Consider the following 24,684-nt stretch of genomic DNA (forward strand, 5'->3'; position numbering starts at 1 on the left):
GTTGTGCGGTAAATTAACTTTGCCGGTTGAAGGTTGTTGAGAAGTTGTAAAAAAAATGATATTAAGATACACAATAAAATAAGTACTTATATTACTTATACATATGTATATGCATGCTTGTATATATAATTACAGTAAAAAATTAAAAATAAAAATTATTAACAACAAAAAAAAATTTATAAAATGTGCAAATAAAAATAATTTTAAAAACATTTTAAAAAAGTTTTAATTGAAAACAAATTAAAGAATCTTAAAAAATTAAAAAAAAAAATTATTAAAAATTAATAATTTAATTATTATGAGCTAAAAACTAGTAAATAAACAAGCTGTGCAATTGCATGCATATTACCGTTACACAAAACAAACGCTATCAAGCCGAATCGCAGCGAAACACGTTCGACTACTTGTTGCAGCCGTTAATTTTCACATGTACTTGTATATACATATTTACATACATAAAACTACAAATAACTATTGTACATTAAAGGTGAGTGGCTACCTTCATTATGATGCACGAAAATGTGTATATATTGTACATAAATATGAGCAAATACATATATGGTATAAATACATACATATGTATAGTCATAATTGCTTTATGGCGCAGTATTATCAACGCTAGATGTTAGCCAAAGCCGGCAACAACACCAATTGCATTTATCACTCATTAAACTAATAGCAGAGGGGCTGCTGCTGCCACTGTTGCGATAAGCGCGACCAACACCACACTTACAAACAAACGCACACACACAGATATACATATATACAAATATATTAATGTTATTATAATATATACACATGTATATATATGTAGATATGCGAAAGGTACACAAATTGTTGGCAGACAAGACAGCGTGGCAAACAGAAAATAAAATGTAAATTAAAAAAATCATAGAAAATGCAAACAACTTGATGACTGTCTACAAAGATATATATTTATATATATAAATAACATATATTTTCACTTACAAAACGCTTGTGCCACCCCCTCTGCGCTACCTATCGCAGCGCGCTGTCGCTCAGTTGGGTTAAACATCCGCGAGGGCTAAGATAACCCTTTCAGAATTCCTTTGCTACTCAGCCAAAACAGTTGTGTTTTACATTTCCGCGCCAGCGCCAGTACTTTTATCTGTGTTTATCTAACCGGTAAAATATTCCGTTATTCATCACTAGTCGTTCATTGAATACATATTTGTGTTTTCCTGATTAAATTGTGACTGTGCTTTGAATCTAGATAGGCTGAAAAGTCTTTGGCCTGCCTGAGAGATCGCAGTAGAAACAGAAAAATGTCTATGCTTGTCTAAGAGTTCTAATGTTAACCAGAATATTGCAAAAATTTCATGACATTTCGTCCAATCGCACACAAATTATTAATCTCAAAGTAACGCTACCTATGTTATTTTTTTTAAACGGATAAAAGTGAATTTTGTGTTTTAAACAAACGGTGCTGCCTAGTCGTAAGGAATACCGTTAATGCAAAATAATCACTTGATAAGTGTTACGAGAAATCTGCTCCAGCTTATTCCACATTCAGGTACTGATTTACATGGTAAAAGGTGATACGACTGGAAGGATTACGTTATGAACTAGTCCCACAGAATTTTCACGAGTTTACACGTTAACCGGCGATACGAGCGGTAAAGGGTAGGGATTATGTTATGAACTAGTCCCACACCCCACGGTAATCGCAAGATTTGTCCTCCAAAAACTACTTTCACTTGCCCAGTCTCAAAAAGTGCCTCGCTGGAAAAACATTTAATTTTTCTCAAACGAGGAGGTCAAAACGGGTACAATCCTACCTACTTTGAAGTCCTCGAACTTTGTACTAACGAACGAAATTTTTGAAAATCTTTGCAACAAAGTCATTACTCCTGATTAAAATAATGTCGAAGAATTAAGCTGAATTTTCAATCAAAACAAAAAACAAAGTTTCTATATAAGAACGTTATTTTGTTCGTACAGTTTGTATTGCAGCTATATGCTATAGTGGGCCGATCTAAATAATTTGTTCGGAGATTGTACAATTATCTTATAAAATAATCCATTCCAAATTCCAAACTTTTCCATACAAGAACTTTTGTTTTGATCATTCAGTTTGTATGACAGCTATAGATTCTCAGTACGTAACTCGGTTAATATACGTATCATCTAGGTACCCAATCACATAGGAATAGAAGAAAATTAAAATGCAAACGAGTTTGCGCCCCCGTGGGCAGCTGGCAACACAATTCCCCTAAGCTGTCCCATATCATTCAGCTCATCCCCGGGTTGCAAAGCATTCTAAAGGAATCCCCTCAGGTCTTGGAAAACTAACAACACAGAGCATACCACAAAGTTACTCTGGGGTAGTGTTGATATTAAGATCCCACCTTCAGAAAATAGGAAAAGTGCTTTTGTCGGAATGCAGAGCATGCGCGAAGAATGATGAGACCGGATGAGACGGGATATATTCCACGGCTCTCAATGCTCCAACTTAAGAGACAGTGGGCAGCTAGGGTGGAAAAAAGATTTTTACCACATCTATTGAGTTGATGGATAAGGCTTAATTTGATTACCACCCCGAAGCACAGTGGGCCTACTTAGGGCCTACTGATGGCGGTATGGCCGCCTGCAGTCTGGTACTTATGTGCCTCCCTTTTCAACCAACCACCAACCATGGTAGCTATATCCTATAACGGTCCGATATCGGCGGTTCGAATAAATGAGCATCTTCTTGGGATGAAAAGGACGTGTGTAAAATTTCATGCGCGTTACGCTGATCATTTATAAGTATACTTAATGGGTTCTCCTACGTTTTCTAATTGTTATTATTATTTTCTATTTAATAATTTAGTGCAACTTTGCAGCGAACATATTCGAAAAAGTATTCCAACAATTAATTTGCTTAATTGCAGTTTGCATTCACAACGCGCCACGGAAGAGAAAAAACGTGTGACACGCCGAAAAGCCGCAAATAAAGTCGCCTATAGGCCAACCGAGACTGCCCGCCACACATACATATAAACATATTTGCCAAATCAAGTGCGCCGAAACTTGCATGAAGCAGCGAGCCAGCGGCCGATTGCCGAGTTGCAGCTTAACAGGTTGGTGCCATCACAATTTTATGCCTCTTACTTATGTATTTTTATTTATTTCCATATTTCATTTATTTTCGCTTATTAAATATTTGCATAAAATAGTCGCTGTGTCCGTTTGCTTATTGCACTTTCCCGCTATAAAGTTTGTCTTGCTCTTGCCTGCATTGCACACACATTCTCTTTCTCTCGCACTGCCTATCAAATATTTGCCGTTATATTGTATATTTATTTTTTATATTTTTTTTTGTAGATTTTATGCACTTTACCGTCTAAAGATTGAGTCGTTTTTTATGTCATATGCTTTTTGGTGTTTGTTTTTTGTTTTGTAGTTGTTGTTAATGGCGTGCACACGCATTTGAATTTCTAATGAGGTTGAGAAGCATTGTACACGACTAGCTAAATATACATATACATTATACATACACATGAATACAAAATATTTTCCGAAAGTTCAAACTACACTCTCGATCCATCGCACAGATGCACATATATACAGGAGCAGTTCGATAAGTCATTGGTTTGTGTAATAATAGACAATGGAATTTGTATTCATATCTTAGTGTAAGCTCTTCTCAGTTTGAAACAGTTTACCAAACAAAAATTTCCCCTAACTCTCTTGCAAATAGTATTCTCTCTCAAATTTCGCTACGCTGCCTATTGTGGACTTTCTTTCGCAGTTTTCTAATTGCCTTCATGCCGAAACTTGACCTTTGAAGTAGTTTGTGTGATAGATGAATAGTGGATACAAAATTCGGGCTCTGTAGTACAGCAACGTCTTGAATAATTATACCCGTTAATATTTTGATGCCGGAGAACTCCATTTTGGCTGACTTCAAAGTTCTGCATTATTTTATAATAAAATTCCGTAGAATTCCGTAGATCTGTCATATACCTTTTGCTTTTATATCATACTTTTAATACTAAAAAAACTTTTACTTCCAAAGTTTTTTTCTTAGCATAAGATTTACATTATTAATGAACATACCTATTTTTCAAACTGTATCTAACAGAGAAAGCTTCTTAAAAATATGACCGTACACTTCACATTATAGTATTTGTAACTAGAAGACTTGTTTATCAAACTTCTCTCGTAAAAACATAAAAAATACGACAATTTCATGACGTAGGTACAATGACATCTGTTTTTTCTCTAAATTAGTTCAACATGTATATACATATAAATATATATTCTAACACTTTAGTTTCAATTTGGGTTGGAAATATACTCGTTTATAAATTTTGAACAAAGTTTATAGTTAAAAGTCCAAAAAAAGGGTTTGTTAATCGAAAGCATGTTCGCAGACCCCCTCTTTAGGTCCAAGAATTATAGAAATATTTTTCAATAGAGATCAATATCAAGCCTTCGAAAGTTTCAAAGTAAAAATCTAAAATTTAGAGCCGTCTTTCATTAAGACATTTTCCAAAGAAGAAGAAAGAAATGCCTATTATCAAAGTACTATTGCTCCATAAGTTGTAAGGAAATCATTTTCCTCTTCCTTATAGTAAACTTTATTTGATACATATATGTTTTTTTCAAACCCTTCTTCTTAGTGTTTGAAACTAAGAAACCTCACTACTTCTTAACTTACTTTAACTTATACAGCTAATAGGGTGATCTGAGAATTATCCTGCCTTTATACTCCTTAGTTCAGCAATATTTTAACTAATATCCGTAGATAAGTATCCCTTTGAGAGGACACAAATTGAATATAAATATGTACCTACGAGTATTATTGAAAATGTAAACCTAAAGTAGATTGAAGTAAATGTCTAAGTGTAGCATTCTATATATGTATATTGTATAGCTGTATAGCTATAAAACTAGTTCAGTTGTTAGGCTTTTAATTTAGCTATTTTAAGTTTTTGAAATAGTAGAAATTCGAGTTATACGTAGCTTGTCTTTAATATTTCGGGATTTGGCACCCAAGTGTTGTAACCTGGCAACTGACAACTTTATCGTAAAGTTTGATGTTTTACACACTCGGAACGTTTTGACAAACAAGCGCTATTTGTGTTGTTTACAGTAAATTGGAAATTGGACAATTGGAAATAAATCGGGAACATTTTCGCACGCTTATTATATGTAATTTTCGACAATTTCAATTTTTGGCAGTGAAGCTCCATCAAATACCAGTGTTTATCGATGATATAGTGAATTCAATCGAGGTCGTAGATCATTCTAAAACGAATTTCGTGAAAGTCGTCTAAAATCAGTTATTGTTTTGGAAACTATTGATGCTGCGATCAAACTGATATTGCGAGATCGTCATCTGGCATATCGTAAGATTGAGACAACTATAGGAATTCATGAAGTCAGCATACATTACATACACGTTGGATCCCACACAATTTATCAATCGCTCAAAAAAAGATTTGTGTCGATTGGTCGAGAGAAATGTTAAAAAATACTATAGTAGGGCTTCGTCTACGACATTCTGACAGCGAGCTTTACGTTTTAGAGCGGTATTTTTTTAGAATATCACTTTTTCAAAGTTGTAGTGTTACTTGCTTGATATGAAATATCAAAAAATTCCATATAAAATATATACGAATTGAAAATAAAGAGCTGGTTTACTGTAAAAGCCTTTTTAGGGCAAAAACTGAAACTTCCGGTGGCGACCGAAAAAAATATTAACTTGGGAAATAACGGACAACCTAATGTACATACTCGTATATGTATATGGTATACTAAATGACGAACTTGTTTGTCGTTCGATTTTCCAACAAGGTGTGTGTTTGAGTGCATATTTCTCGCTTCCTCTTTTCTGTTAAAATGATACCGTTAGACAATTGTACGGTTATTCACTCGTACTGTATTTTCGGCAGTGCCGAAGTGTCTGCAATTTTCATTAGTTCTTGTGATAATTTTTGCAAATTTCATTTATTTATATCATTCTTTATTCCTGCATATTTTTGCACGTTTTGTCAACTTCCGGTTGCACTTGCGAACTCGTTGACATATTGTCATGTGTCAGTATGAAATCGGCTTAAAATAATCTTGAGCGGAAATGAATACATATACATATATGTACTTTGTGTATGTATATATGTATTTAAACATGCTTTTAGATTTTTGAGATAAAAATCATTTATTCAGTTGTAAGTTTTGCATATAATTACAATATTTTTATTTTAAAATGTGTTAAAGATTTTATCTCTATAACACATATGATTAAGAATATAGACTTCTCGACTCAATTGTGTATTAAATAAAAAATAAAATAATTAAACATTATAAAAAGTAATTTATATTCAATAGTAAAATAGATTAACTCTGTTCATTGTTTTATCATTTTATCTTATTTTTTATTTATTATTAAATTACAAGTAATTAAATATTTCCCACTATTTGTGTTGCTAACTTCAATATTTAACGCCTAAAATAATTGTCTTTGTTTCGGTGTGAAAATTCATTTTAATTTGTCTGGAAATTTAGCGTAAAATCATTTTGTTGTTGCTACTAATGTTATTTCCACGCTGTTGTATATTATTTCGATCGTTATACATATGCTTTTTTTAACAATCATAACTAATTTGCTTTACTTGGAAATTCCCAATATGAAAATGCAAACAACAAATTTAATAAAAAAAATGTATTTGCTTTAATTTGGCTTATCTAATTAGGGTTATGACGTCAATCAATAAAATTATAAGATATAATGATAAAAACCGACATCGACTTGTACTTCACACTAGATGCGCTACAATTTTTTTTATTTTTATATTCTCGCAACCTGTTGCTACAGAGTATAATAGTTTTGCTCACCTAACGGTTGTTTGTATCACCTAAAACTAATCGAGTTAGATATAGGGTTATATATATATAAATGATCAGGATGCAGAGACGAGTTGAAATCCGGGTGACTGTCTGTCCGTCCGTCCGTCTGTCCGTCCGTGCAAGCTCTAACTTGAGTAAAAATTGAGATATCTTTATATTTTCAATTCCATCTGATTCTTTGCGTGAATAATACGTTTAAAGTATGCCACCTTGTGAGCAATAATTGTCTAAATCGAACCAAAACTTTTCAAGCCCCTAAGTACTAAATATGTAGACCCCAGTGCCTATTATTGACCTTCTACCGAAAATATCAGTCAATCCACAAAGAAATCTCAAACGAGTATACCATTTGACTTTGCGAGAGTATAAAATGTTCGGTTACATCCGAACTTAGCCCTTCCTTACTTGTTTTATATACATTATATACAAGTATGTATGTATATAAATAATGTATCTGAATTTTCACCACATTTAAATTAGACTGCCATTAGTGGATTTCTATACCATTTTTTTGTACGTAATTGATCATTTTTGTTTACAAACAAATCCTCACGAAATTGCTAGAAAATTATAAATTTATGCGGAATCACATGACAGCAACTAAAAATATGGAATGAAAAATATTGAAACGTTCTTGATATAAATATCTATTAAATAATCATTTTTGCTCAAAGTTCGTTTGTTCGAGAACCCACTTAACAAGAAGATAGCCACCAATATAGTGAAAATCTTATAAATATAAATATGTTTCAAAGGCCTTCCAAGTTGTATTGCAGAGATAGCCCGATTTCGGTAAAACTTAAGTATATAACTCTCAGTGCAGACATTATTCATTCTCCAAAAGCTCTTTGAGTGAACTTCTTGCCTCTCTTTTAGCCCGTGTTTGCTTGAGTTTGATGTTCATAATTATCTACCAGCAACAATTTACGAATTTTATTTCTTATCATACATCATTTTGTAGTAAATCTCCCGCATAATCCTTTTGCATTGAACTGAACCATAAATGTCCCAGTTCGTCTTATTATATTTATTCTTGCTACGTGCTGCTACAGAGTATAATAGTTTTGTTCACCTAATGTGGTTTGAATCACTTAAAAATAATTGAGTTAGATACAGGGTTATATATACATATATACATTACCAGGATGATGAGATATCTGTCTGTCCGTGCCAGCTGTAACTTGAGTAAAAATTGAGATATCTTAATGATTAATCTTGGTACACGTGTTCCTTGGCAAAAAGGTGAGCACGAGTTTGGGCGTAATCGGACCACTGCCACGCCCACAAAACGCCATTAATCCAAACCCTATAAATTACCATAACTAAGTCGCCAATTAGGATACGGAACCGTAATTTGGTACAACGAATCGCAATAATGAGGGGCACCTGTGGTTTGTAAATTTTTTATAAGTGGGTGTGGCCCCGCCCGCTAATAGGTTTTTCAACGAAATTTGCACAGGATAGGAATAGGTAAAATCGTATGATAACCACGCCCACTCCACATATATCGATTTTATTAAAAAGTACTAAAATTGTGATAAATCAATGACGAAATCAGTCAGAGACATTAAATTTTTCATCAGGGATTACACAAAAGAGCTTTATAGGAGCAGGTGACAGTACTGAACAAAGGGCGTGTCACCGCCCACAATTTTTTTGCACTATGCTATCTCGAGCCTAAAAATTGTTAAAATCGGTCCATAACGGTTCAAGCCCCCACATACCAAATATGTGGACCCCAGAGCCTATGGCGGACTTTTTGCCAAAAATGTCGGTCGATCTGTAAGATATGTAAATGAATTCGGGAAATTGGTTTTTTTGATAGTAATATACCCTTGTGTCAAATATGGAATGAATCGAATCAATACTTCCCTTAGCCTCCATATACTTAATACAAAGATTTTCGAACTTCCAGTTGACTTTATGCCACATATATAGGACAATATGGCAGTTATTTTAATGAAATTAAGGGAGCGTGTTTTCTTAATAACAGTGTATTTTAGTGCCTAAAATGGTTAAAATCGGGCGGAAACTTGCCTTAGCCCCCATATAACTGATATTCACGATTTTGAAACGGCCTGCTGACTTTACTCCCCATATGTATGAATATGTTTATGTTTATATTTATAAAATTGTTTAAAAATAAGTTCCCAAGTATACCTAAACAATGTCAAAAATTAATACAATCAACAATGATTTTAGTATAACTTTCGCTGACGGAAAGTAAAATATAGTAATAAAACTAAGGGAGGCTCTGACCTTCAAAATAAGTTAATATGATACCAAATTTGATTGTAATCCATTCACGCTCCCGAGAGAGAAAAAAATACGTTTAAACGCCTGCTGCAACTGAGAACGCAAAGCTTCGACACTAGAGCGGGATGCATAGAAAAACCCTTCTTTTCACTATTCTTCTAATAGAATGACGATTTAAAGACCCTAAAGGGTACATGAGCTAAAAAACTTTAAATTCTTTGATTAATTTCGATTTCGATTGATATGCTGTCGTAACTGCTTAAGGAATAGATAATTTATAAACTTTATGCAATTAAAAATTTGAACAATGATTTTAAACAACAACCTGTTCAAGCCTGTTATCAAATCGCAATAAAGGCACAAATAAATAAATAAATAACAGTATTTATAATTAAACAGTTTTAACCAAAATATAATATATTTGTATTTGGCTTTACTTCCTTTCGTTCTTACAATACTTATTTTTGTTTTATTCATTTCAGCATACATCTACATATTAGCGTTCTATTCAAATTGAGATCACGAATATCGCACGGAACTTCCTCTCCGATTTTTGCATATCAACTCATCGATCATTTCATCTTTTATTCAGACAGGTAAGTTTGCAAGCAAACATGTTTTCAACCTTCTTCTCACCTGAATTGGTGGAAATTATTTGCATAAATTTAAAGAAAGTGGAATTATTTCCGATTTCACGTGGCAACTAGCGTTGAAGAAAGCAATTGACGGACGAATTGTAAAAACAGCGGCACATGTAGGGCAAAGTAGAGATGCATTGAGGTGCAATCGGTTCTTTGTCTACTTAACATTTTTTTATATAATTGCAACGGGGTTCGCTTCTTCTTCAAAGTTTCTGCACTTCTCCCTTTCAGATAGATTTTTCTGGACTTACTGATGATCTTGGCAACAATCGAAAACTATTTTCAAGAAGTTTTTATGGTAGACAATTTTTCTCGGAGCATAAATCGAGTTTTAAAATTAATTATCCCTTGTCACGAAGATCGAAAAGCAGGATCATGTACTAGGAATTGAACGGTTTCATACCACCTAGATTTATTCAAAGCATTCAGTTCTATTGTAGTCTTGATCTGAAAACAATAAAATCAAAATTCCTAACTCGTTTTTTATACTCCGGGAAAACTTGCCTTAGACGCCATTTAACTAATATCAGGATTTTCAAACATCTAGTTGACTTTACTCCTTATATATTGGTGATGGTATGTGAGGTACTTTTAGGAAATCCAGAGAACATTTTTTACTGTTAATAATATAAATATAATAATGTCAAAAATAAATAAAATCGGTCTATCTCCCATATACCTAACATAAGATGTTCAAACTTCTGGGTGGCTTTATACCATATATATCGGTCAATCGGTAAGATATCTGCTATAATTTAATGCTGAAAATATGTGAAATTGGTCCACGAATTACCCGAACTCTCATATACTAGATATAACCATTTTCGTTTTTCTAACAAACCTTATGACGAATATGTCGAAAATGCTTTTGCAACATTTTTAAAACAAAGTTTTTCTTGCACCCTCGGCACCATTAAGAGATGAAATGTTCGTTTACAACCGAAGGAAGAACCTTACTTGTTTTGTTTTAAATTCTCGCAGCAGCAAAATTACCCAATCCTCTCTTCACTTTGATCGGAGCGATCAGTGTTTTACAAGGAAAAGTTTAATAAACTGTAACATAATATTGAGTATATGTAGTGATTCAGAGTTCAATTTAATCAAAAAAGCTTTTCTCAAAGTTTTCAAGGCTATTCAAGTTTAGCAATAAGGAAAAATAACTGAAAAATGCCTTACTCCGTCAAAACATGCCCTTCTCTCAGCAGTTAAAACTCTGGATTTATTATTATGCATGGATTATTGCCTAAGGCTACGGTACAATCTCCGAACAAGTTGTTCAGAATGGACGATTATAGCATAATGCTGCCATACTGATTCAATCTTAAAAATAGAGTACTTGTAAGGAAACTTTTGTATTTGTGAAGGTTATTATACTTGTAGCTTCAGTGCAACCGAAGTTAAAGTTTTTTCTTGATTTTCTTAATTTGGCTGTGAACTTTAATTTTACTTTAATGGCATATTTAATTTAATGGCATAGATAGTTCCAATATTCAATAATTTGCTCACTTTCTCAAACATTTGTTATGTCAGAATGTTTAAATTCTGTTGTTATTGCAATCTACAAATATATCGCATGCGATAACTGACTACCAAGAAAATCTCATAACAGACTGACCTGCCAGCTCCAATAGTTAACAATTATTGTTCACACTCATATTCCCAAACATTTATATACTCATATGCGTAGTGAGTGTGTGTTTGTTATTGGTTTTTGTCGTTTTTTCTTCTCATTCACCCATTACGTTGACATTAGCTCTCACAAATCAAAATCTCGTGTTACATACCCATATAATGGAATGCAATTTAATTGCGCGGGAATTGTGGCGAATTCACATTTATATGCGCATGGGCATGCAGTTAAGCAATAAATATTGTCATATACTGTTAATTAGTCGCTGAGCTAATTCAAATATCGTTCAAATGGCGCGCTCGCGTGCATATTGCGTATACGAAATGCTTTTCCAACGACCGATTACAAATGTGAATGAATTGTTTTGATATTTGTTGAATTTTTTTTTTGTTGCATCATTTGCTTTGTTCTATGAGTAAAAGTAGCATCTTTTATATATTCCATATGTGTGTATGTGTATATATGTGAGTTATTTCATATTGGACAAACACGCCTTCTCATTCAATTGTTTCATAATGACTTTAACTATTATGTGTGCAAAATGAAAATCATATATGTATACTTAGATATATACACTCACATATGTATATAAATATTTGTATTAATTAAAAATCGTTAACAAATCTATTTGTTTATGAAAAAGCTTTAAAAAAAAGCGTATTGTTAATTATAGGCTTTCATTTATTTGTTCGACAATAAAGTAATCTGTGATTTTCATATTTTTCACTTAATTTTTGTGATTTTTTTTCATTCCCTTTTTTCTCCTATTGTTGTTGGTAATAGTAGTGAGACATGCAATGCAGCTTTGTGCGACAATATTATATATTTTTTTTCGCGATTACATTATAGTTTATTAAATTCTATATATCTGCATGTTTGTAATCATAACTGTTCGCATACATTACAATCGGCACGAACTTGTAATTGTTTGGCTTAATCGCCTTTGATGTGTAATGTAATCATAACACATTGTTATTGTATTGTTCTCAAAATAAGAGGAGAGAATAATTTTAAAAAGTTGTCTGAACAAATTATATTATATAGTCATAAATTATGATACTATGAAAGGACAATTTTTTTATCATTCATACGGTCACTGGAGTTTCAAATTTTATAAGCACGAAAAAATCACTCGAAACATTAAAAGCATTTTATTTCTCTTTACTGGACCATGAATGTTCTTTCAAAAGAGGCATATTAGATTAAAAAAAGTTGACTGACATCAGTTTTTTTTAACTTCCCGCTAAGAAAATGGAAAATTTTCTAAAAATCGGGAAGATATTGGTTTCACCCCATTTTGCAAAAATCGAGTTCTCAACAGATCTCGACGTTCTGAGGGTCGAGGAAGCTTCCCCGAACATTTCTACCATGATGTCCGTATGTCTGTATGTATGTGTGGATGTATGTGACCCTCTTATAACTATTAAACTGCTCAACCGATTTGAATAAACTAAACGGCATTCCAAAGGGTTTCATTGCACTTGAATTTCGTGTAAGTTTGGACCCAATCGGACCAGTGGATTTCGAGAAATCTCAAAAATAAAAATTTTGAAAAATCGTTTTTTTTCGAATTTTTTCCAAACGACTTGACCGATCGACACCAAAAACTAATCAGTTCTAAACCTTAAAGAAACACATCGTTTGCCGCAAACCGGGTCGAAATCGGTTGATTTACTTGCTATATATCGAAAACGAAAAATTTCGAAGAGCTCAAAAGCAGTGAAAAAAGTGAAATTTGAACGTTAGCGTATGAAATTAGAGGGAAGTTGCAGGGATGGCCCTTGAGGCCAACCGTTTTCCACATTTTTTTTGTGTTTTGATTTCTTACTTTTCGTTTGAAATTCACGATTTGGTAGAAGTGAATATTAGATAAGATAAATAGGCTGAATCTTCGTGAAGCCACGAATAATCACCACTTGGACCAATAGAAACGCCTGTCCGTTATGATGCCCAGGTATGAATCAAAAAGACAGTCGCATATCTACAAAGCGTCGAGACTCAGCCACAACTTTAATATCGGCTAATATCTACTCTAACTAAAGTTCGTTGAAAGTATGGCAACTAAGATGCTTCAACCGTAGTCTGGCGAGTGGAGAAAAAAGTGTCTACATGTTTCCACCCCATCTTCTTCTTTCTCCATGCGACTTCAACAAGTTGCGACCTCCAAAATCTTTAGCCGCACCGCCAATGAGTGCCAATGAATAGTGTCCAGTTCGGACACCTATCATTGCGGCCATTTGAACTTTGATAGGAGCTAGTTCTTCTTTGCACCTTTAATATTCCACTCTGAGCCAAAAGATATTCGCAACCACACAAGGGCTGGTTGCTGACTAACGCTTACTGAGCTCGCGCGAACCCCATAGATCCAGCGCCCGAGTGCACGAAGACAGGGAAGGTTCCCATCCTGGGAAGGGATTTGGATATTCCCGATGATTCCGTTGTGGCCAGAAACCCAGACCCACTGTAATATGGAAGTAGCTTCATTGTACAGCTAGTGAGGTCATGTACTCTTTGACTCGCTTTGAACACACTGTCAGCGAGTCCAAGACCTGTATAGCAGAACTTCTATGGTAGTGCTACCATAAACGCTGTCATTTCTGCTTTAAAGACATTACAATGGTCTGGAAGTCTGAAAAAAAAGTTGATTGAGAGCTCCCGATAGAAGACGCCCCCTCCAACTCTCACTGCGCCTTTTCTCTAGCGACTCCCCCCACCCACATATCCCACGGAAAAGAAACCGCTAGAAGTAGGGAATCATTAAATATAATATTTTTTTCTGAAGTGACTTAAGCATTTGTTTTTCATATCCATAAAAAGAAATTCTGGTAAATTCCCTTTTTGATGTGGCAAGGCAAACCGGGAAACCTCTGGTAAGGTTATGGATACCATATATGTAGTAGGGTGGTGCGAAATATTTTTTTTTTTGCTTAGCCTGAGGGTCAAATTTGTAGATTATAATAAAAAAAATATTTGAAAAAAAAAATTTCGAGTTAAAATTTTTATTTCGTAAAATATTTTTGATAAGTGTTCTAGAAACTGTGGAGAGTCCTCTTTCTGGCCAATTAAAAGTTATCATCTTAAAAAAATTGTTTGTGGTCATCATTGGAGTATCAAAAAAAAAGTCTTAAACAACATGCTTTCCTAAAAAGTTAAAATAAATTTTGAGTCAAAAACCGTCAAATTCGGTAATTTTTATATAAATGTGAAGAGTTTAAGCCAAAAAAAATTTTAACTCGAAATTTACTTTAAAAGTAGTGAGTTACTTCAAGAAAGAGAAATTTATTTAGAAGTTATTGCTAAAATGCAGTAATTTTTCAATTTTTTTGATTAAAGCGGGTAACATAACTTCAATTGTAGGGTACAGGGTTAATGTACAGAAAAACTTATAATTATATATATAATTTAAATATCATACTTTAAATTTCTGAATAAAAAATTTGCTCATTCATGCGATATTTACCAGTTTTAAAGTAGGTGAAGGCCAAAAGAGACTACAAATAACAGATGGGTCTAATTTTTTGCAATAAATGCTTCTTGTTTACACTCATAATTGATACACAAAACTTCTGAGAATAGTATATTGTTTGTAGCCTTGCGTCCGAGTTCATCAAATCAAAGTAAAAGTGAGAAAAAATTGGCCAAAAATATTTCAAATCCGCGGTTTTCGAAAGCAAACAAACAAGAAAGCGTCTTTCCCACAAAAAGGCCAAACAAATAATTTCCTCATTTTTATTGAGTATTGAGAATATTCCTGCCTACACTATATACATTAATAAGAATAAATATATATGTATGTATGTCCGCGTTTATATACATTCAAATATATGTATGTATGAATGTGCTAGTATTGGTATGAAAAATGAAAAGTATATTAATTAAGAGTTTATTATTTCAAGCGTTTATATTACAATTGCACGCATAAATATTTAAGTCATGAAAACCAATTAAATGCAACAACGCCAATCGTGGCAATTTTAACATCATTATACCTTATATAGACATATATGGGGGCATACATGCAGACGTACATATTTTTACTGCGGTCAATTAGTGAAAGAAACATTTCATTTGCACAAACAATGCGATATTATCGTTCGTATTTTACAATTCATAAAATCGCATGCTGAAATTGCACTGCTTAGTTGTTGAAATCATTGTTGTTGTTGTGCTGCTTGCAACTATAAAAAGATATAATTAAAATTTTCACAATTTATTTAATGCAACCTTCACTTTTGGCAAGCGGCGTGTGGCAAGTGAGCGGTTATTGCATATGCATATGCCCGTCTACACATGCATACACACCTCTGTAGTGTCGATTAAACTATTTTCTGTGTAAATTTTTAAATTTGATTTTATAAACTGTATTTTTTCGTTTGAAAACGTGAGGTGTCAAGCGTCAATCACGCATTTCGTAGCGTTTTCATACTCTTACATAAATAAGAATAAATGGTGTAAAATCTTTTGTGCCGGTAAGGTTAGTTAAACAGGCTGATATTTGTGGGGTCACAAGCTGGACACTAGAGGAGAAAGTGTCCAAATGTTTCCACCACATCTTCCTGCAAGCAACTTTGACAAGTCCCCCCAAGTATTGTATTTCGCACTTGGGTGCCAATAGTATAGTATCCAGTTAGAACTCCGCGCGATGAGCTGGGCAAAGTGCAAGTAATTTAAAAGACGTTCTCCACGCAATGTGACTGAAGAACATCAGCACGTACGTATCCTGATGGTAGATAACCCTTTCTTGCAAGCTCATCAACTGTACAGTTTTCATCGATTCCGTTATGGCCAAGTAGCCATACAAGTCTAGTATGACAGTAGCTTGATGCTACTGCTAACGAGGTCATGTTGTGTACATTCAATAACATCAAATAATACTTCTCAAATATCATATGTTTTCATTTAATTTTGTTTTTAATAATTTATTTGGAACTTTCTTTTTTAATGAAACAATAATCAAACAGGAACCTTGGTCACTGCAAACTTCAACCATTTTATATTATTCCGCCGAGCGCCTCCGGTTGTTAGCGACAGCTCGGTACGAATGTTTTTTTTTGTTTTGAACTCGTCAATGATCCGAGAATTGCTGACGTGCACTTTGCTTTTTAATTGACCGCACGAAAGAAGTCAGTGGAGCTGAGTGATCAGTCACTCATTAGGCGTCGAAGAATTTTTTGTTGCAAAAACTGAATATGTTGAGCTCAGTTGGACATAGTGCACCATTTTGCTGAAACCTGTAATCGTAACGATCTTTTTCATGTCTTTCAAGAAATGTCTATCGATTTCAATTGTCAACGACTATTTCGTTTTGGTTTTAGAAATATAACGCAATGATAAGTTTGGTCCAAAGAGCCAATCGTTCATTTCTTCTGACTTCAAAGGCAAGTTTTTAAGGGCGTAGGCCATTCTAAAGGTCTAACTTCTGGGTGTAAGGCATCGAATTTCTACAATACCTTTAAGATTTTATTAAGCATGCATTTGGGTGTAAGAAAAAATTGTATATACACACTTTGGTACAAAATGGCGGCCAATTTCTGGAATCACCTTTTTCAGGATGCTTCGTTGAGCGACAATGACTCTAGGAACTCGTGCTAAGCTTGCTAGTAAAGTATACCTTTATAGCTGACTTAAAATGAAAGATATCAAAAGTATATATTTGAATTAGTCTTTGAGTACCATTGTCGCTCGATTTGAAAAATATTTCGAGAAAAACGCTCTTAAACCAACACTCCAACACTAAAGCGGGAAAACATATTTTTCATTGTTCATGTACTCCAAAAAAAAATTATTTCCTACTCATACCACCCTTTTTCGATCAATAAAATTTGATTAATACAAGTAGGCCAATAAACGTTCTAGCGAAAACCAGTGCTTCACCTAAATAAATAGTACACATTTTGTTTACTTTCTTACCTTTCTAGCCTCATAAACAGATAGTCTTTGATAATCCAATTCATAATCATATCTTGAAAACTTAGTATCTGCCACTTAATTTGCACTTGAAACACTTCTATGACTGTCTACACTCTTATCGAAAGCATATGTCATAATTAATTGCCGTTATCTGTCATTAATTGTCATTAAATTGTGGTTTTTATGATATTATGACGTTTAGCGTTTATGAGTTGCTTTGGATTTCAAATTGTTAAAATTGTGCGAGGTAAATCGCTACTTTTATTGTACCTGTATATATGTATGGGGGTATACCGATAAAATCAAAACACAATGGTGATAAATTCATAGCTTTGCGGTTTGCTATGCCATAACATTTTTTTAAACAATAGTTCGTATGAAGTAGTTGAAAAACTAGTCATGAAACTACTTACAAATCAGCCGAATTGCATATAATTTCTCACTAGACTAACAAGAGCACAAAAAAGACGGTTTCTTATAATAAATGTTTGAAGAAACACTTTTATGGTAGATTGTTACAGTTCAGACGAAGACAATTTGATGAGTAAGTTACATATTTTGGTATCAAAAACAAAATTTATTTCTCAACTTCAAACTTAAAAAATGTCCATTTCTCGAAAGTTTCTATAAGATCATTGACACTCAAGATCCGTATGTCTTCCTTAAAAGATCCTTTACGGATAATATCTTTCTAACCTAAATACTTAGTTATTCTTCAATATTCCCGTTCATCTCTGTACTATACACTAGTTACTGGTATCATAATGGAACTCAAGCCTTATGAATAATCTCCCTACTCTTTAAACAACACTCCTAACATAACCTCACTTTCTTATAGCTCGGTTGATTCGTTCAAAAGGTCTAATCGTGGACTGATCCGTTTTCCGGACAGGTTTTCCTTAACTTTGTCTGCACAAAGAAATCTACTACTTAGAGTCGATCATTAAGCGTAACAATATTATAAACTTTTCCTAATTGCGGCGAAATATTGCCTAGCACTGAATTCGATGTAAGACCCCAGCCACCTCGAACGCTTCATTTTCATACTTTCTGTTATTTGTGGAAATTTATCAGCCTTTTCTATACGGTAACTAAACATTCCTTTTAGTATTCATCAGGCCTTTTTGTCTATTTTCTATTTAGATATTTTCCAGTTTGAGAAAGGTTCTCATTAATGAAGAGTTACTTGATTAAGAAATTGATTTAGACCACTCTGGTTAGGCAAAGGATAGTTTTAGAAATATCTTAGAATTCTTATAGCCATTGACGTCTTGGAAGAGAATATTCGGCGCATTATATGGCCTCTTCGCTGGAATTTATTCGAGCCAGCCGCAGCGGTAACTTTGTCGAAATCAATTTTAAAATGTAATTTCAAATCTTTATAATAAAGTTAAGTTCTTGGCCATAACATTAGGTTATATGTTTGGTTAGTCTATTAGGCTCGTGAGCCACGCATAGACTAGTTTTGTTCCTTAGCCAGATGGGATGCCGATACGTAGTTCATGAGAAATAGTCGGGCTTTAGAATGCCATCGCTTGACGTGAATTTCAATAGGTTCTGCAGCCTCACTATCGAAGTGAAGTTGCTTGCTCCTGGCGACACCCTGCTTCCCAGGACACTTCTGGCCGGTATGCAGTACGAAGTTACAGCCTTGATGCTGCTTGGCTAGAGTTGTCTGATAATGCATTAGGGGACATAACATTAAACTGTTTTTATTTCTTTTTGTAAACCACATGTTAAAAGAAAATACCCTTTATTTATAGTTGGACGATTAAAATCTTTAAGATTCCTGATATCTAGAAGATCTTCTATCAAGATTAAACTAGCGCCAACGCATTAGATCGCTGCTTCCGGTAGATTACTTGGCTTACCTCATTAAGAATCGTGATGTTTTACTCATAGGTCGAAAATTCCGATAATGCGCGGCCGCTTTTTGAAAAAGCTTTTTAACTCTATATGTTAAGGTATTGCCTTTGCTGCAGTTCGTACTCGAGAATTCCACATTGAATTTAATAAGTAACAAAAATATAATATAAATTGACGATCTGGAACTCATAGTTCGTTACCGAAAAGTGTCACTTTATCGCGATCGGGATTAAAATCCAGATCAAATGTTGTTTAAATCGTACATCTCTAAACTTAACTACAAGTAAATTAATGTCAGCAATCAAGACTAGAGTGAGTTTCGTTTTACACATAATTTCCCATATATACTAAATGTATATATGTACATAAAAGTATACTAAATATATATATTTATAACAACATAACGCATCAAAGAGAGCTTTGCATAAGTGATAGTGTCATCCAACCTAAAGACCCACATCGTATTCGGTACAAAAAAGGCAAGCCAAACAACGCGCAAACAAAGTTCGTCAACACAACTGCGAATTACATACATACTGACATTTGTTCAGAGAAGTAAGAGTAAAAATAACAAAATGAACAGAAAAACATCAAAACGTCAAAACGGAACGACCCATGCTATAAGGGTTTTCCCCCAGAGTTGGGAAAAAATCGTCAAATCACCGAAGAGCAAGCAAAGAGCACTTACCGCTGTCACGATAAAAATAGAGTGGCTTAAAACACTGGACAGACTAGTTACTGACGTTAGTGTGGCTGAGAAGACAGGCCAATAAGTCAAATGTAAGCAAAGCAAAATAAACAAAACAAAAACAGCAAAGCCATATTAGGTACTACAGGCTTTCGAACCCTTTGGAACAACAAGAAGATATAAAAAAGTTTATTTTTTAACTTCAAATTTTATGAGTAAGAAATTGCAAAATTTAAACACAAACAAATTGTTAAGCTTTTTCCGAACGCCGAACGCTGAACGCTGATCGCGGCGTGTGTATCAAACAGTACAAAAACAAAAACCAGCAACGATTATAGCCACGTGAGCGCCAATAGCGATGAGTAAGGAGTGTAAGGTGTGCTGGTTGTGAGCGCACTCGCAAACGATTGAGCTGCGCTCACAGCTGGAGCGATTTGGAGCAACAAAGCGATTGGGTTTGGTCGCCAGCCTGCCGATCGTGCGCTCATCTCATGAGCGGCATTATAATATTTGTATGTTAACTAAATATGACTAGCTTCGACTTGCTGTTTGACGGCGACCGATCGTTGCGACTTCAATGCGCTTTTGCGGTCGCGGTCACAGCCACGGGCGGCCAACAATAAACAGTACCGCGGGAGACGTTTAGAAGAAAACACTGAAACACGCTGAACTCGTCGTCGTTTAGCGGAGACCACAGTTTGAACGACGATTATATAAAAAAATAAAGAAAGAGAACAGACAATAAATAAATAATTAAAATAATATTAAGTCTATAAAAGCAATAAACGCGCATATTTATCAAGCACAACACGGCTACGCTACGGTACAGTTTCGGGTTGCGGAAATGTGTTCAAAAACCGTAATCAATAAAATTTAAATTTCATAAAGACGGCGAAGGCGATACGAATGCTCATAGCGAAAGGGGAGTGCAATCAAATTTTTGTTTTTTTTGTAATTTTTGGTTTGGCTGATTACGAGTAATCAATGACATTTAATGACAAATACACACACATATACATACAGACATATTTTCATGCGCGAAAATCAAAATAAATACATATAAAATAAATAAAGTGCAAAGCAACAAAGCTACGAATCAGCCGCCAAAGTGAAGCAAGAAAGTGTAAAAATATGGAAATTCGTTATTAATATTATTAAGTAAATAAAGTAAAATTATGAGATACAGTAGAGAGTAAAAGCAAATACAACAAAAATAAAAATAATAAAAGAACTTACAAAAAAAGCGGCAGAAACGGGGTAATGAACACCGAAGTTAAATAGAAAAAATATATACAACAACAAAAACAAATTACAACAACAGCAGCAGCAACAACAATATATAAGAACAACAAAAGAAATTTGCAAAAAAACGGCAGAAATAAAAGAAATAAATAACGAAGTCGTCAAGAAAAAATACAACAACAACAACAACAGCAACAAATATACTAAAATAACTTGCAAAAAAGCAGCAAAAAAAGCAATAAATAACGAAATCGAAAAGAAAAAATACAACAGCAAAATATAAACACAACAACAATAAAAATATACTACAACAATAAAAACTTACAAAAACAGCAAGAAAAACAAAAAATATACCGGAATCGCCAGCGAGATAACGTTCAAAATTGTCTAGCGACGACTGCTGGTCGCTCGACAGTGGCAAAGGGTTGCCAAGCGCCAAAAGGTTCAATTCAACAACAACAACGTCACGCTCAAACAACGCTAATTAAATAGAAAAGCAATAAGCGCAAGCAACAAGTGAGCATATGCGAAACGGCAACAACAACAAGGCAGCAAAATAGATTATATAAGTAATTTAATAATAGCAAATAGCAGCAGCAACAACAACAACAACAAACAAAAGCAACCAAAACGTATAAGAGTGCAAACAGCGCAACAGTTCTGCGGTCGCAAGTGTGAAAATGCTGAAAAGCTAATTACATACTTAGTAATATCAGTGGAACGGGCGTGAGAAGCGTCAAGTCGCAGGCGAAAAAATCCAGCCAAGTGGCGCAGACGACAAAGAAGCTGGCGAATACCTAATTCTCCAGGTGACACGCGATTTATTAGCGGTGAAGGTCTGACGCGGTGAGCGGGGGTGTACGTTTGGAGTTTGGTTGGTAAAACAAGTCACCGTGACCGGAGCACGTTGTGGCGACGTGCAGCTGCTTAATGTCATTTGGAATAATTTCTGTGTAGCAGCAGCAGCAGCAACAGCAACAGCAACAATAATTACCATAATAATAGTATAAAAAAGTGATTAAAGCAATTTTGTGATATAAGAAGTTGTGTAAATGATGCATTATATAAAAGTGAGGTTAAATAGGAACTTTTAATTTTTTTTTTTTTAAAGAAAAACAAAACACAAAAAAAAATAATTTTAAAAATAATAATAAAATAATAACAATAGCAAAAAATTATTTAAAAAAAAAATATTAAAAAAAAATAATAACAAAAATATTTTAAAAATTATAAAAAAATTATTAAAAAGTATAATAAAAAAAACATATATTTGTGCTTGCGCACGAAAATTTTCAACCATCAGTGATAGCGAAGCTGGCTTACAATTATTAATTGCGTCTTAGAAGCAAGCAAACAAATAACTAAAACAACTAAAAGTAGAACATTAAATAAACGATTTTTTTGCGCTTATTTTAAGAATAATATGTTTTCAAAGCGAACTCGGCAATTAGCAGATTAAAAGCAATAAAAAAGTGTGAAAAAAAATTGAAAAAAATACATAAAAAACAAAAATAAAATAATAAACAATAATAATAAATATATCAATTTGAACTTGAATAACTGTAAACAATTGACATTGGCGCTTGCAACAGCAAAATAAGCAATAATTAACACAAACTAACAACAACAAAAGCAGCGAACGCTTACACGTTACTTAGTCAACTAGTCAGTCAGACGAGAGCGCTTTAAGTGTCTAGTCGTACAACAATAGCAATACCAGCGCACAAACCGGTTTGCCGAGCAAGGTCAACCGGCTAACGCTGCCAAATAAAGCAACTAGGAAAGCAAGCGAAAAAAAATCATTCCAAACATTTGAACCGTTAATCAGACTAGAGCAGTAGGCAAACAGACACGCGCTTCCGAAAAAAAATAAAATAAAAATTCTAAAAAAATTTCGCAATAAAATCAAATCAAATCAAATCCTTTGTGACAACCGCTAAAATGGATACGACGCTCACCACCTGGTACAGCTGCAATGAGGAAGCACAATGTTACGACACAAACAACAACAACAACAGTAGTAACAATGCGAAAAATGAGAATAACAATATGTACAACAGTCACAGCAATAACAATGACAATAGCAATAGCACTAATTATGCCAACACAACTGACGCACAAGTCACATTTAATCAGCGCAAGACAAGCGAACTACGCCAGACGCGTTTGCAACGTCAGCACGAACAGCTGCATCACTTGCCGCCGACACAATTATTGCAATCACCTGACACGCTAGGTAGAAATCAAACTCCGGTGACACAAAGTGCACAACACGCGAACGGTGAGAAGTCGCGTTCACCCAACTTAGCGCAGCGTTTGACACGACGCAAGCGTCTACAACGACAAAAACCTACCGAACTGGACGATGCCGATTTTGCCTACGCCGCCGATCTGGAAGAGGAGGATGAAGAAGAGGAGCATGTGTTGAAACAGCAATCACAGGCGTCCAACATGTTCAGTGTGACGCCGCTGATGGAGACAATGTGCACGGCAGAGCTACAGGCACCCCCGTTTGCACAGAAGCATTTGAGCCACTTCCAGCAGCAACATCATAGTACACCATTCGATGGACAGCCATCATCCTTGCCCAATTGCTTTGCAACCGCCGGTTCGATCAGCACTTACCACCACCAACATCAACAACATCAACATCACCATCATCATCAACATCAAATGCATCAGCATCATATACGTGAGCGCCGTCTTAAGCATGAGGAGTCCTTCGATTCGTCGACTACCACAACAACCAACACCACCGATACACCGGCCAGTCCGGCTAGTCCATCGTTGCGTCGCCATCATTTTGCCATGTTGAAGCGTGATAATTCCACACACTCGGAGTCTTCGAGTCGTTATTCGAGTGTGGATAGTTTATTGGAGGCGCGCAAACCCGATCCAGAAGCTATATTAATCAATTTGGGTTTCGGTCCGATCGATTCGGAGGATATACTCTCACGCATACCGAAACGTTTTCTCAAGCCATCACAGGTGCGCGGCATCGACACAGAAGCTTTCATACGTCGCCTGCAATTGGCCAGCAATCTTGCCGATCACAGCGTGCTGGGCTATCGTGGTCTTACCGGTAATCCGGATATACCGCCATCGCGTATTGTCGCTAAAATTATGCAACGTTTCGAGGTGAATGAGCGCAAAAAGTCAATGGGCTCCATTGAGCACACTATTTGACAGCGTTCAGTATCGTATATGCCGGAATTCATTCGTTCTCACCAGTGCCAAATAAGTACTTTTATGATTTAACCGAGCTGAATATGTTGTAACTAAATTAATAATATTTTTATCAAATAATATATCACTTAAATAATTTTAAATAATTCTTGTAGGTCTACATCTAGTTATTGGTAGTTTTAATTATTAATTATTAATTAAAAAGAAAAAGAATATTGTAATTTGCCATTGTACTTAACATCGGTGGAATATTATTAAGTGAATATATTGAAAAAAATTGTTACTTAATTTATTCTTATTAAAATAAATTTTAAATTTTTTTAAATTTTGAAAAAAAAAGGATTAGAGTTTCTCTTGCCTCTGAATTTATACTGAGGCTACTTAGGTTTCTTTTTTTTTTTTGTGCTGAC

At 34.5% G+C, this 24,684-nt stretch overlaps 2 protein-coding genes across 3 annotated transcripts in view; both read left to right on the forward strand.

Moving 5' to 3' along the window:
- The first annotated feature begins 332 nt into the window (after window positions 1-332).
- Orai (calcium release-activated calcium channel protein orai) overlaps window positions 333-24,684 on the forward strand; it is a 50,265-nt gene continuing 25,913 nt past the window's right edge. Inside the window, exons 1-3 of one of the 2 annotated variants that reach the window (XM_070109212.1) lie at window positions 333-487; window positions 2,895-3,083; window positions 9,594-9,707. The gene's annotated coding sequence lies outside the window, so the exon portion shown is untranslated. Of the gene's footprint in view, window positions 488-1,011; window positions 1,147-2,894; window positions 3,084-9,593; window positions 9,708-24,684 lie in introns of those variants that run through there. The other variant, XM_014237169.3, reaches the window with a different exon arrangement.
- Window positions 22,277-24,467, forward strand: olf186-M (Ki-ras-induced actin-interacting protein-IP3R-interacting domain olf186-M). Its single transcript, XM_036363366.2, has one exon. The coding sequence runs from the start codon at window positions 23,030-23,032 to the stop codon at window positions 24,272-24,274; it is 1,245 nt and encodes a 414-aa protein (XP_036219259.2). The 5' UTR covers window positions 22,277-23,029; the 3' UTR covers window positions 24,275-24,467.

This window comes from Bactrocera oleae, chromosome 4 (assembly GCF_042242935.1).
Source record: "Bactrocera oleae isolate idBacOlea1 chromosome 4, idBacOlea1, whole genome shotgun sequence".
Classification (NCBI taxonomy): domain Eukaryota; kingdom Metazoa; phylum Arthropoda; class Insecta; order Diptera; family Tephritidae; genus Bactrocera; species Bactrocera oleae.

Coding starts and splice junctions, on each gene's coding strand:
- olf186-M (XM_036363366.2), top strand. CDS start 23,030: ATGGATACGACGCTCACCACCTGGTACAGCTGCAATGAGGAAGCACAA.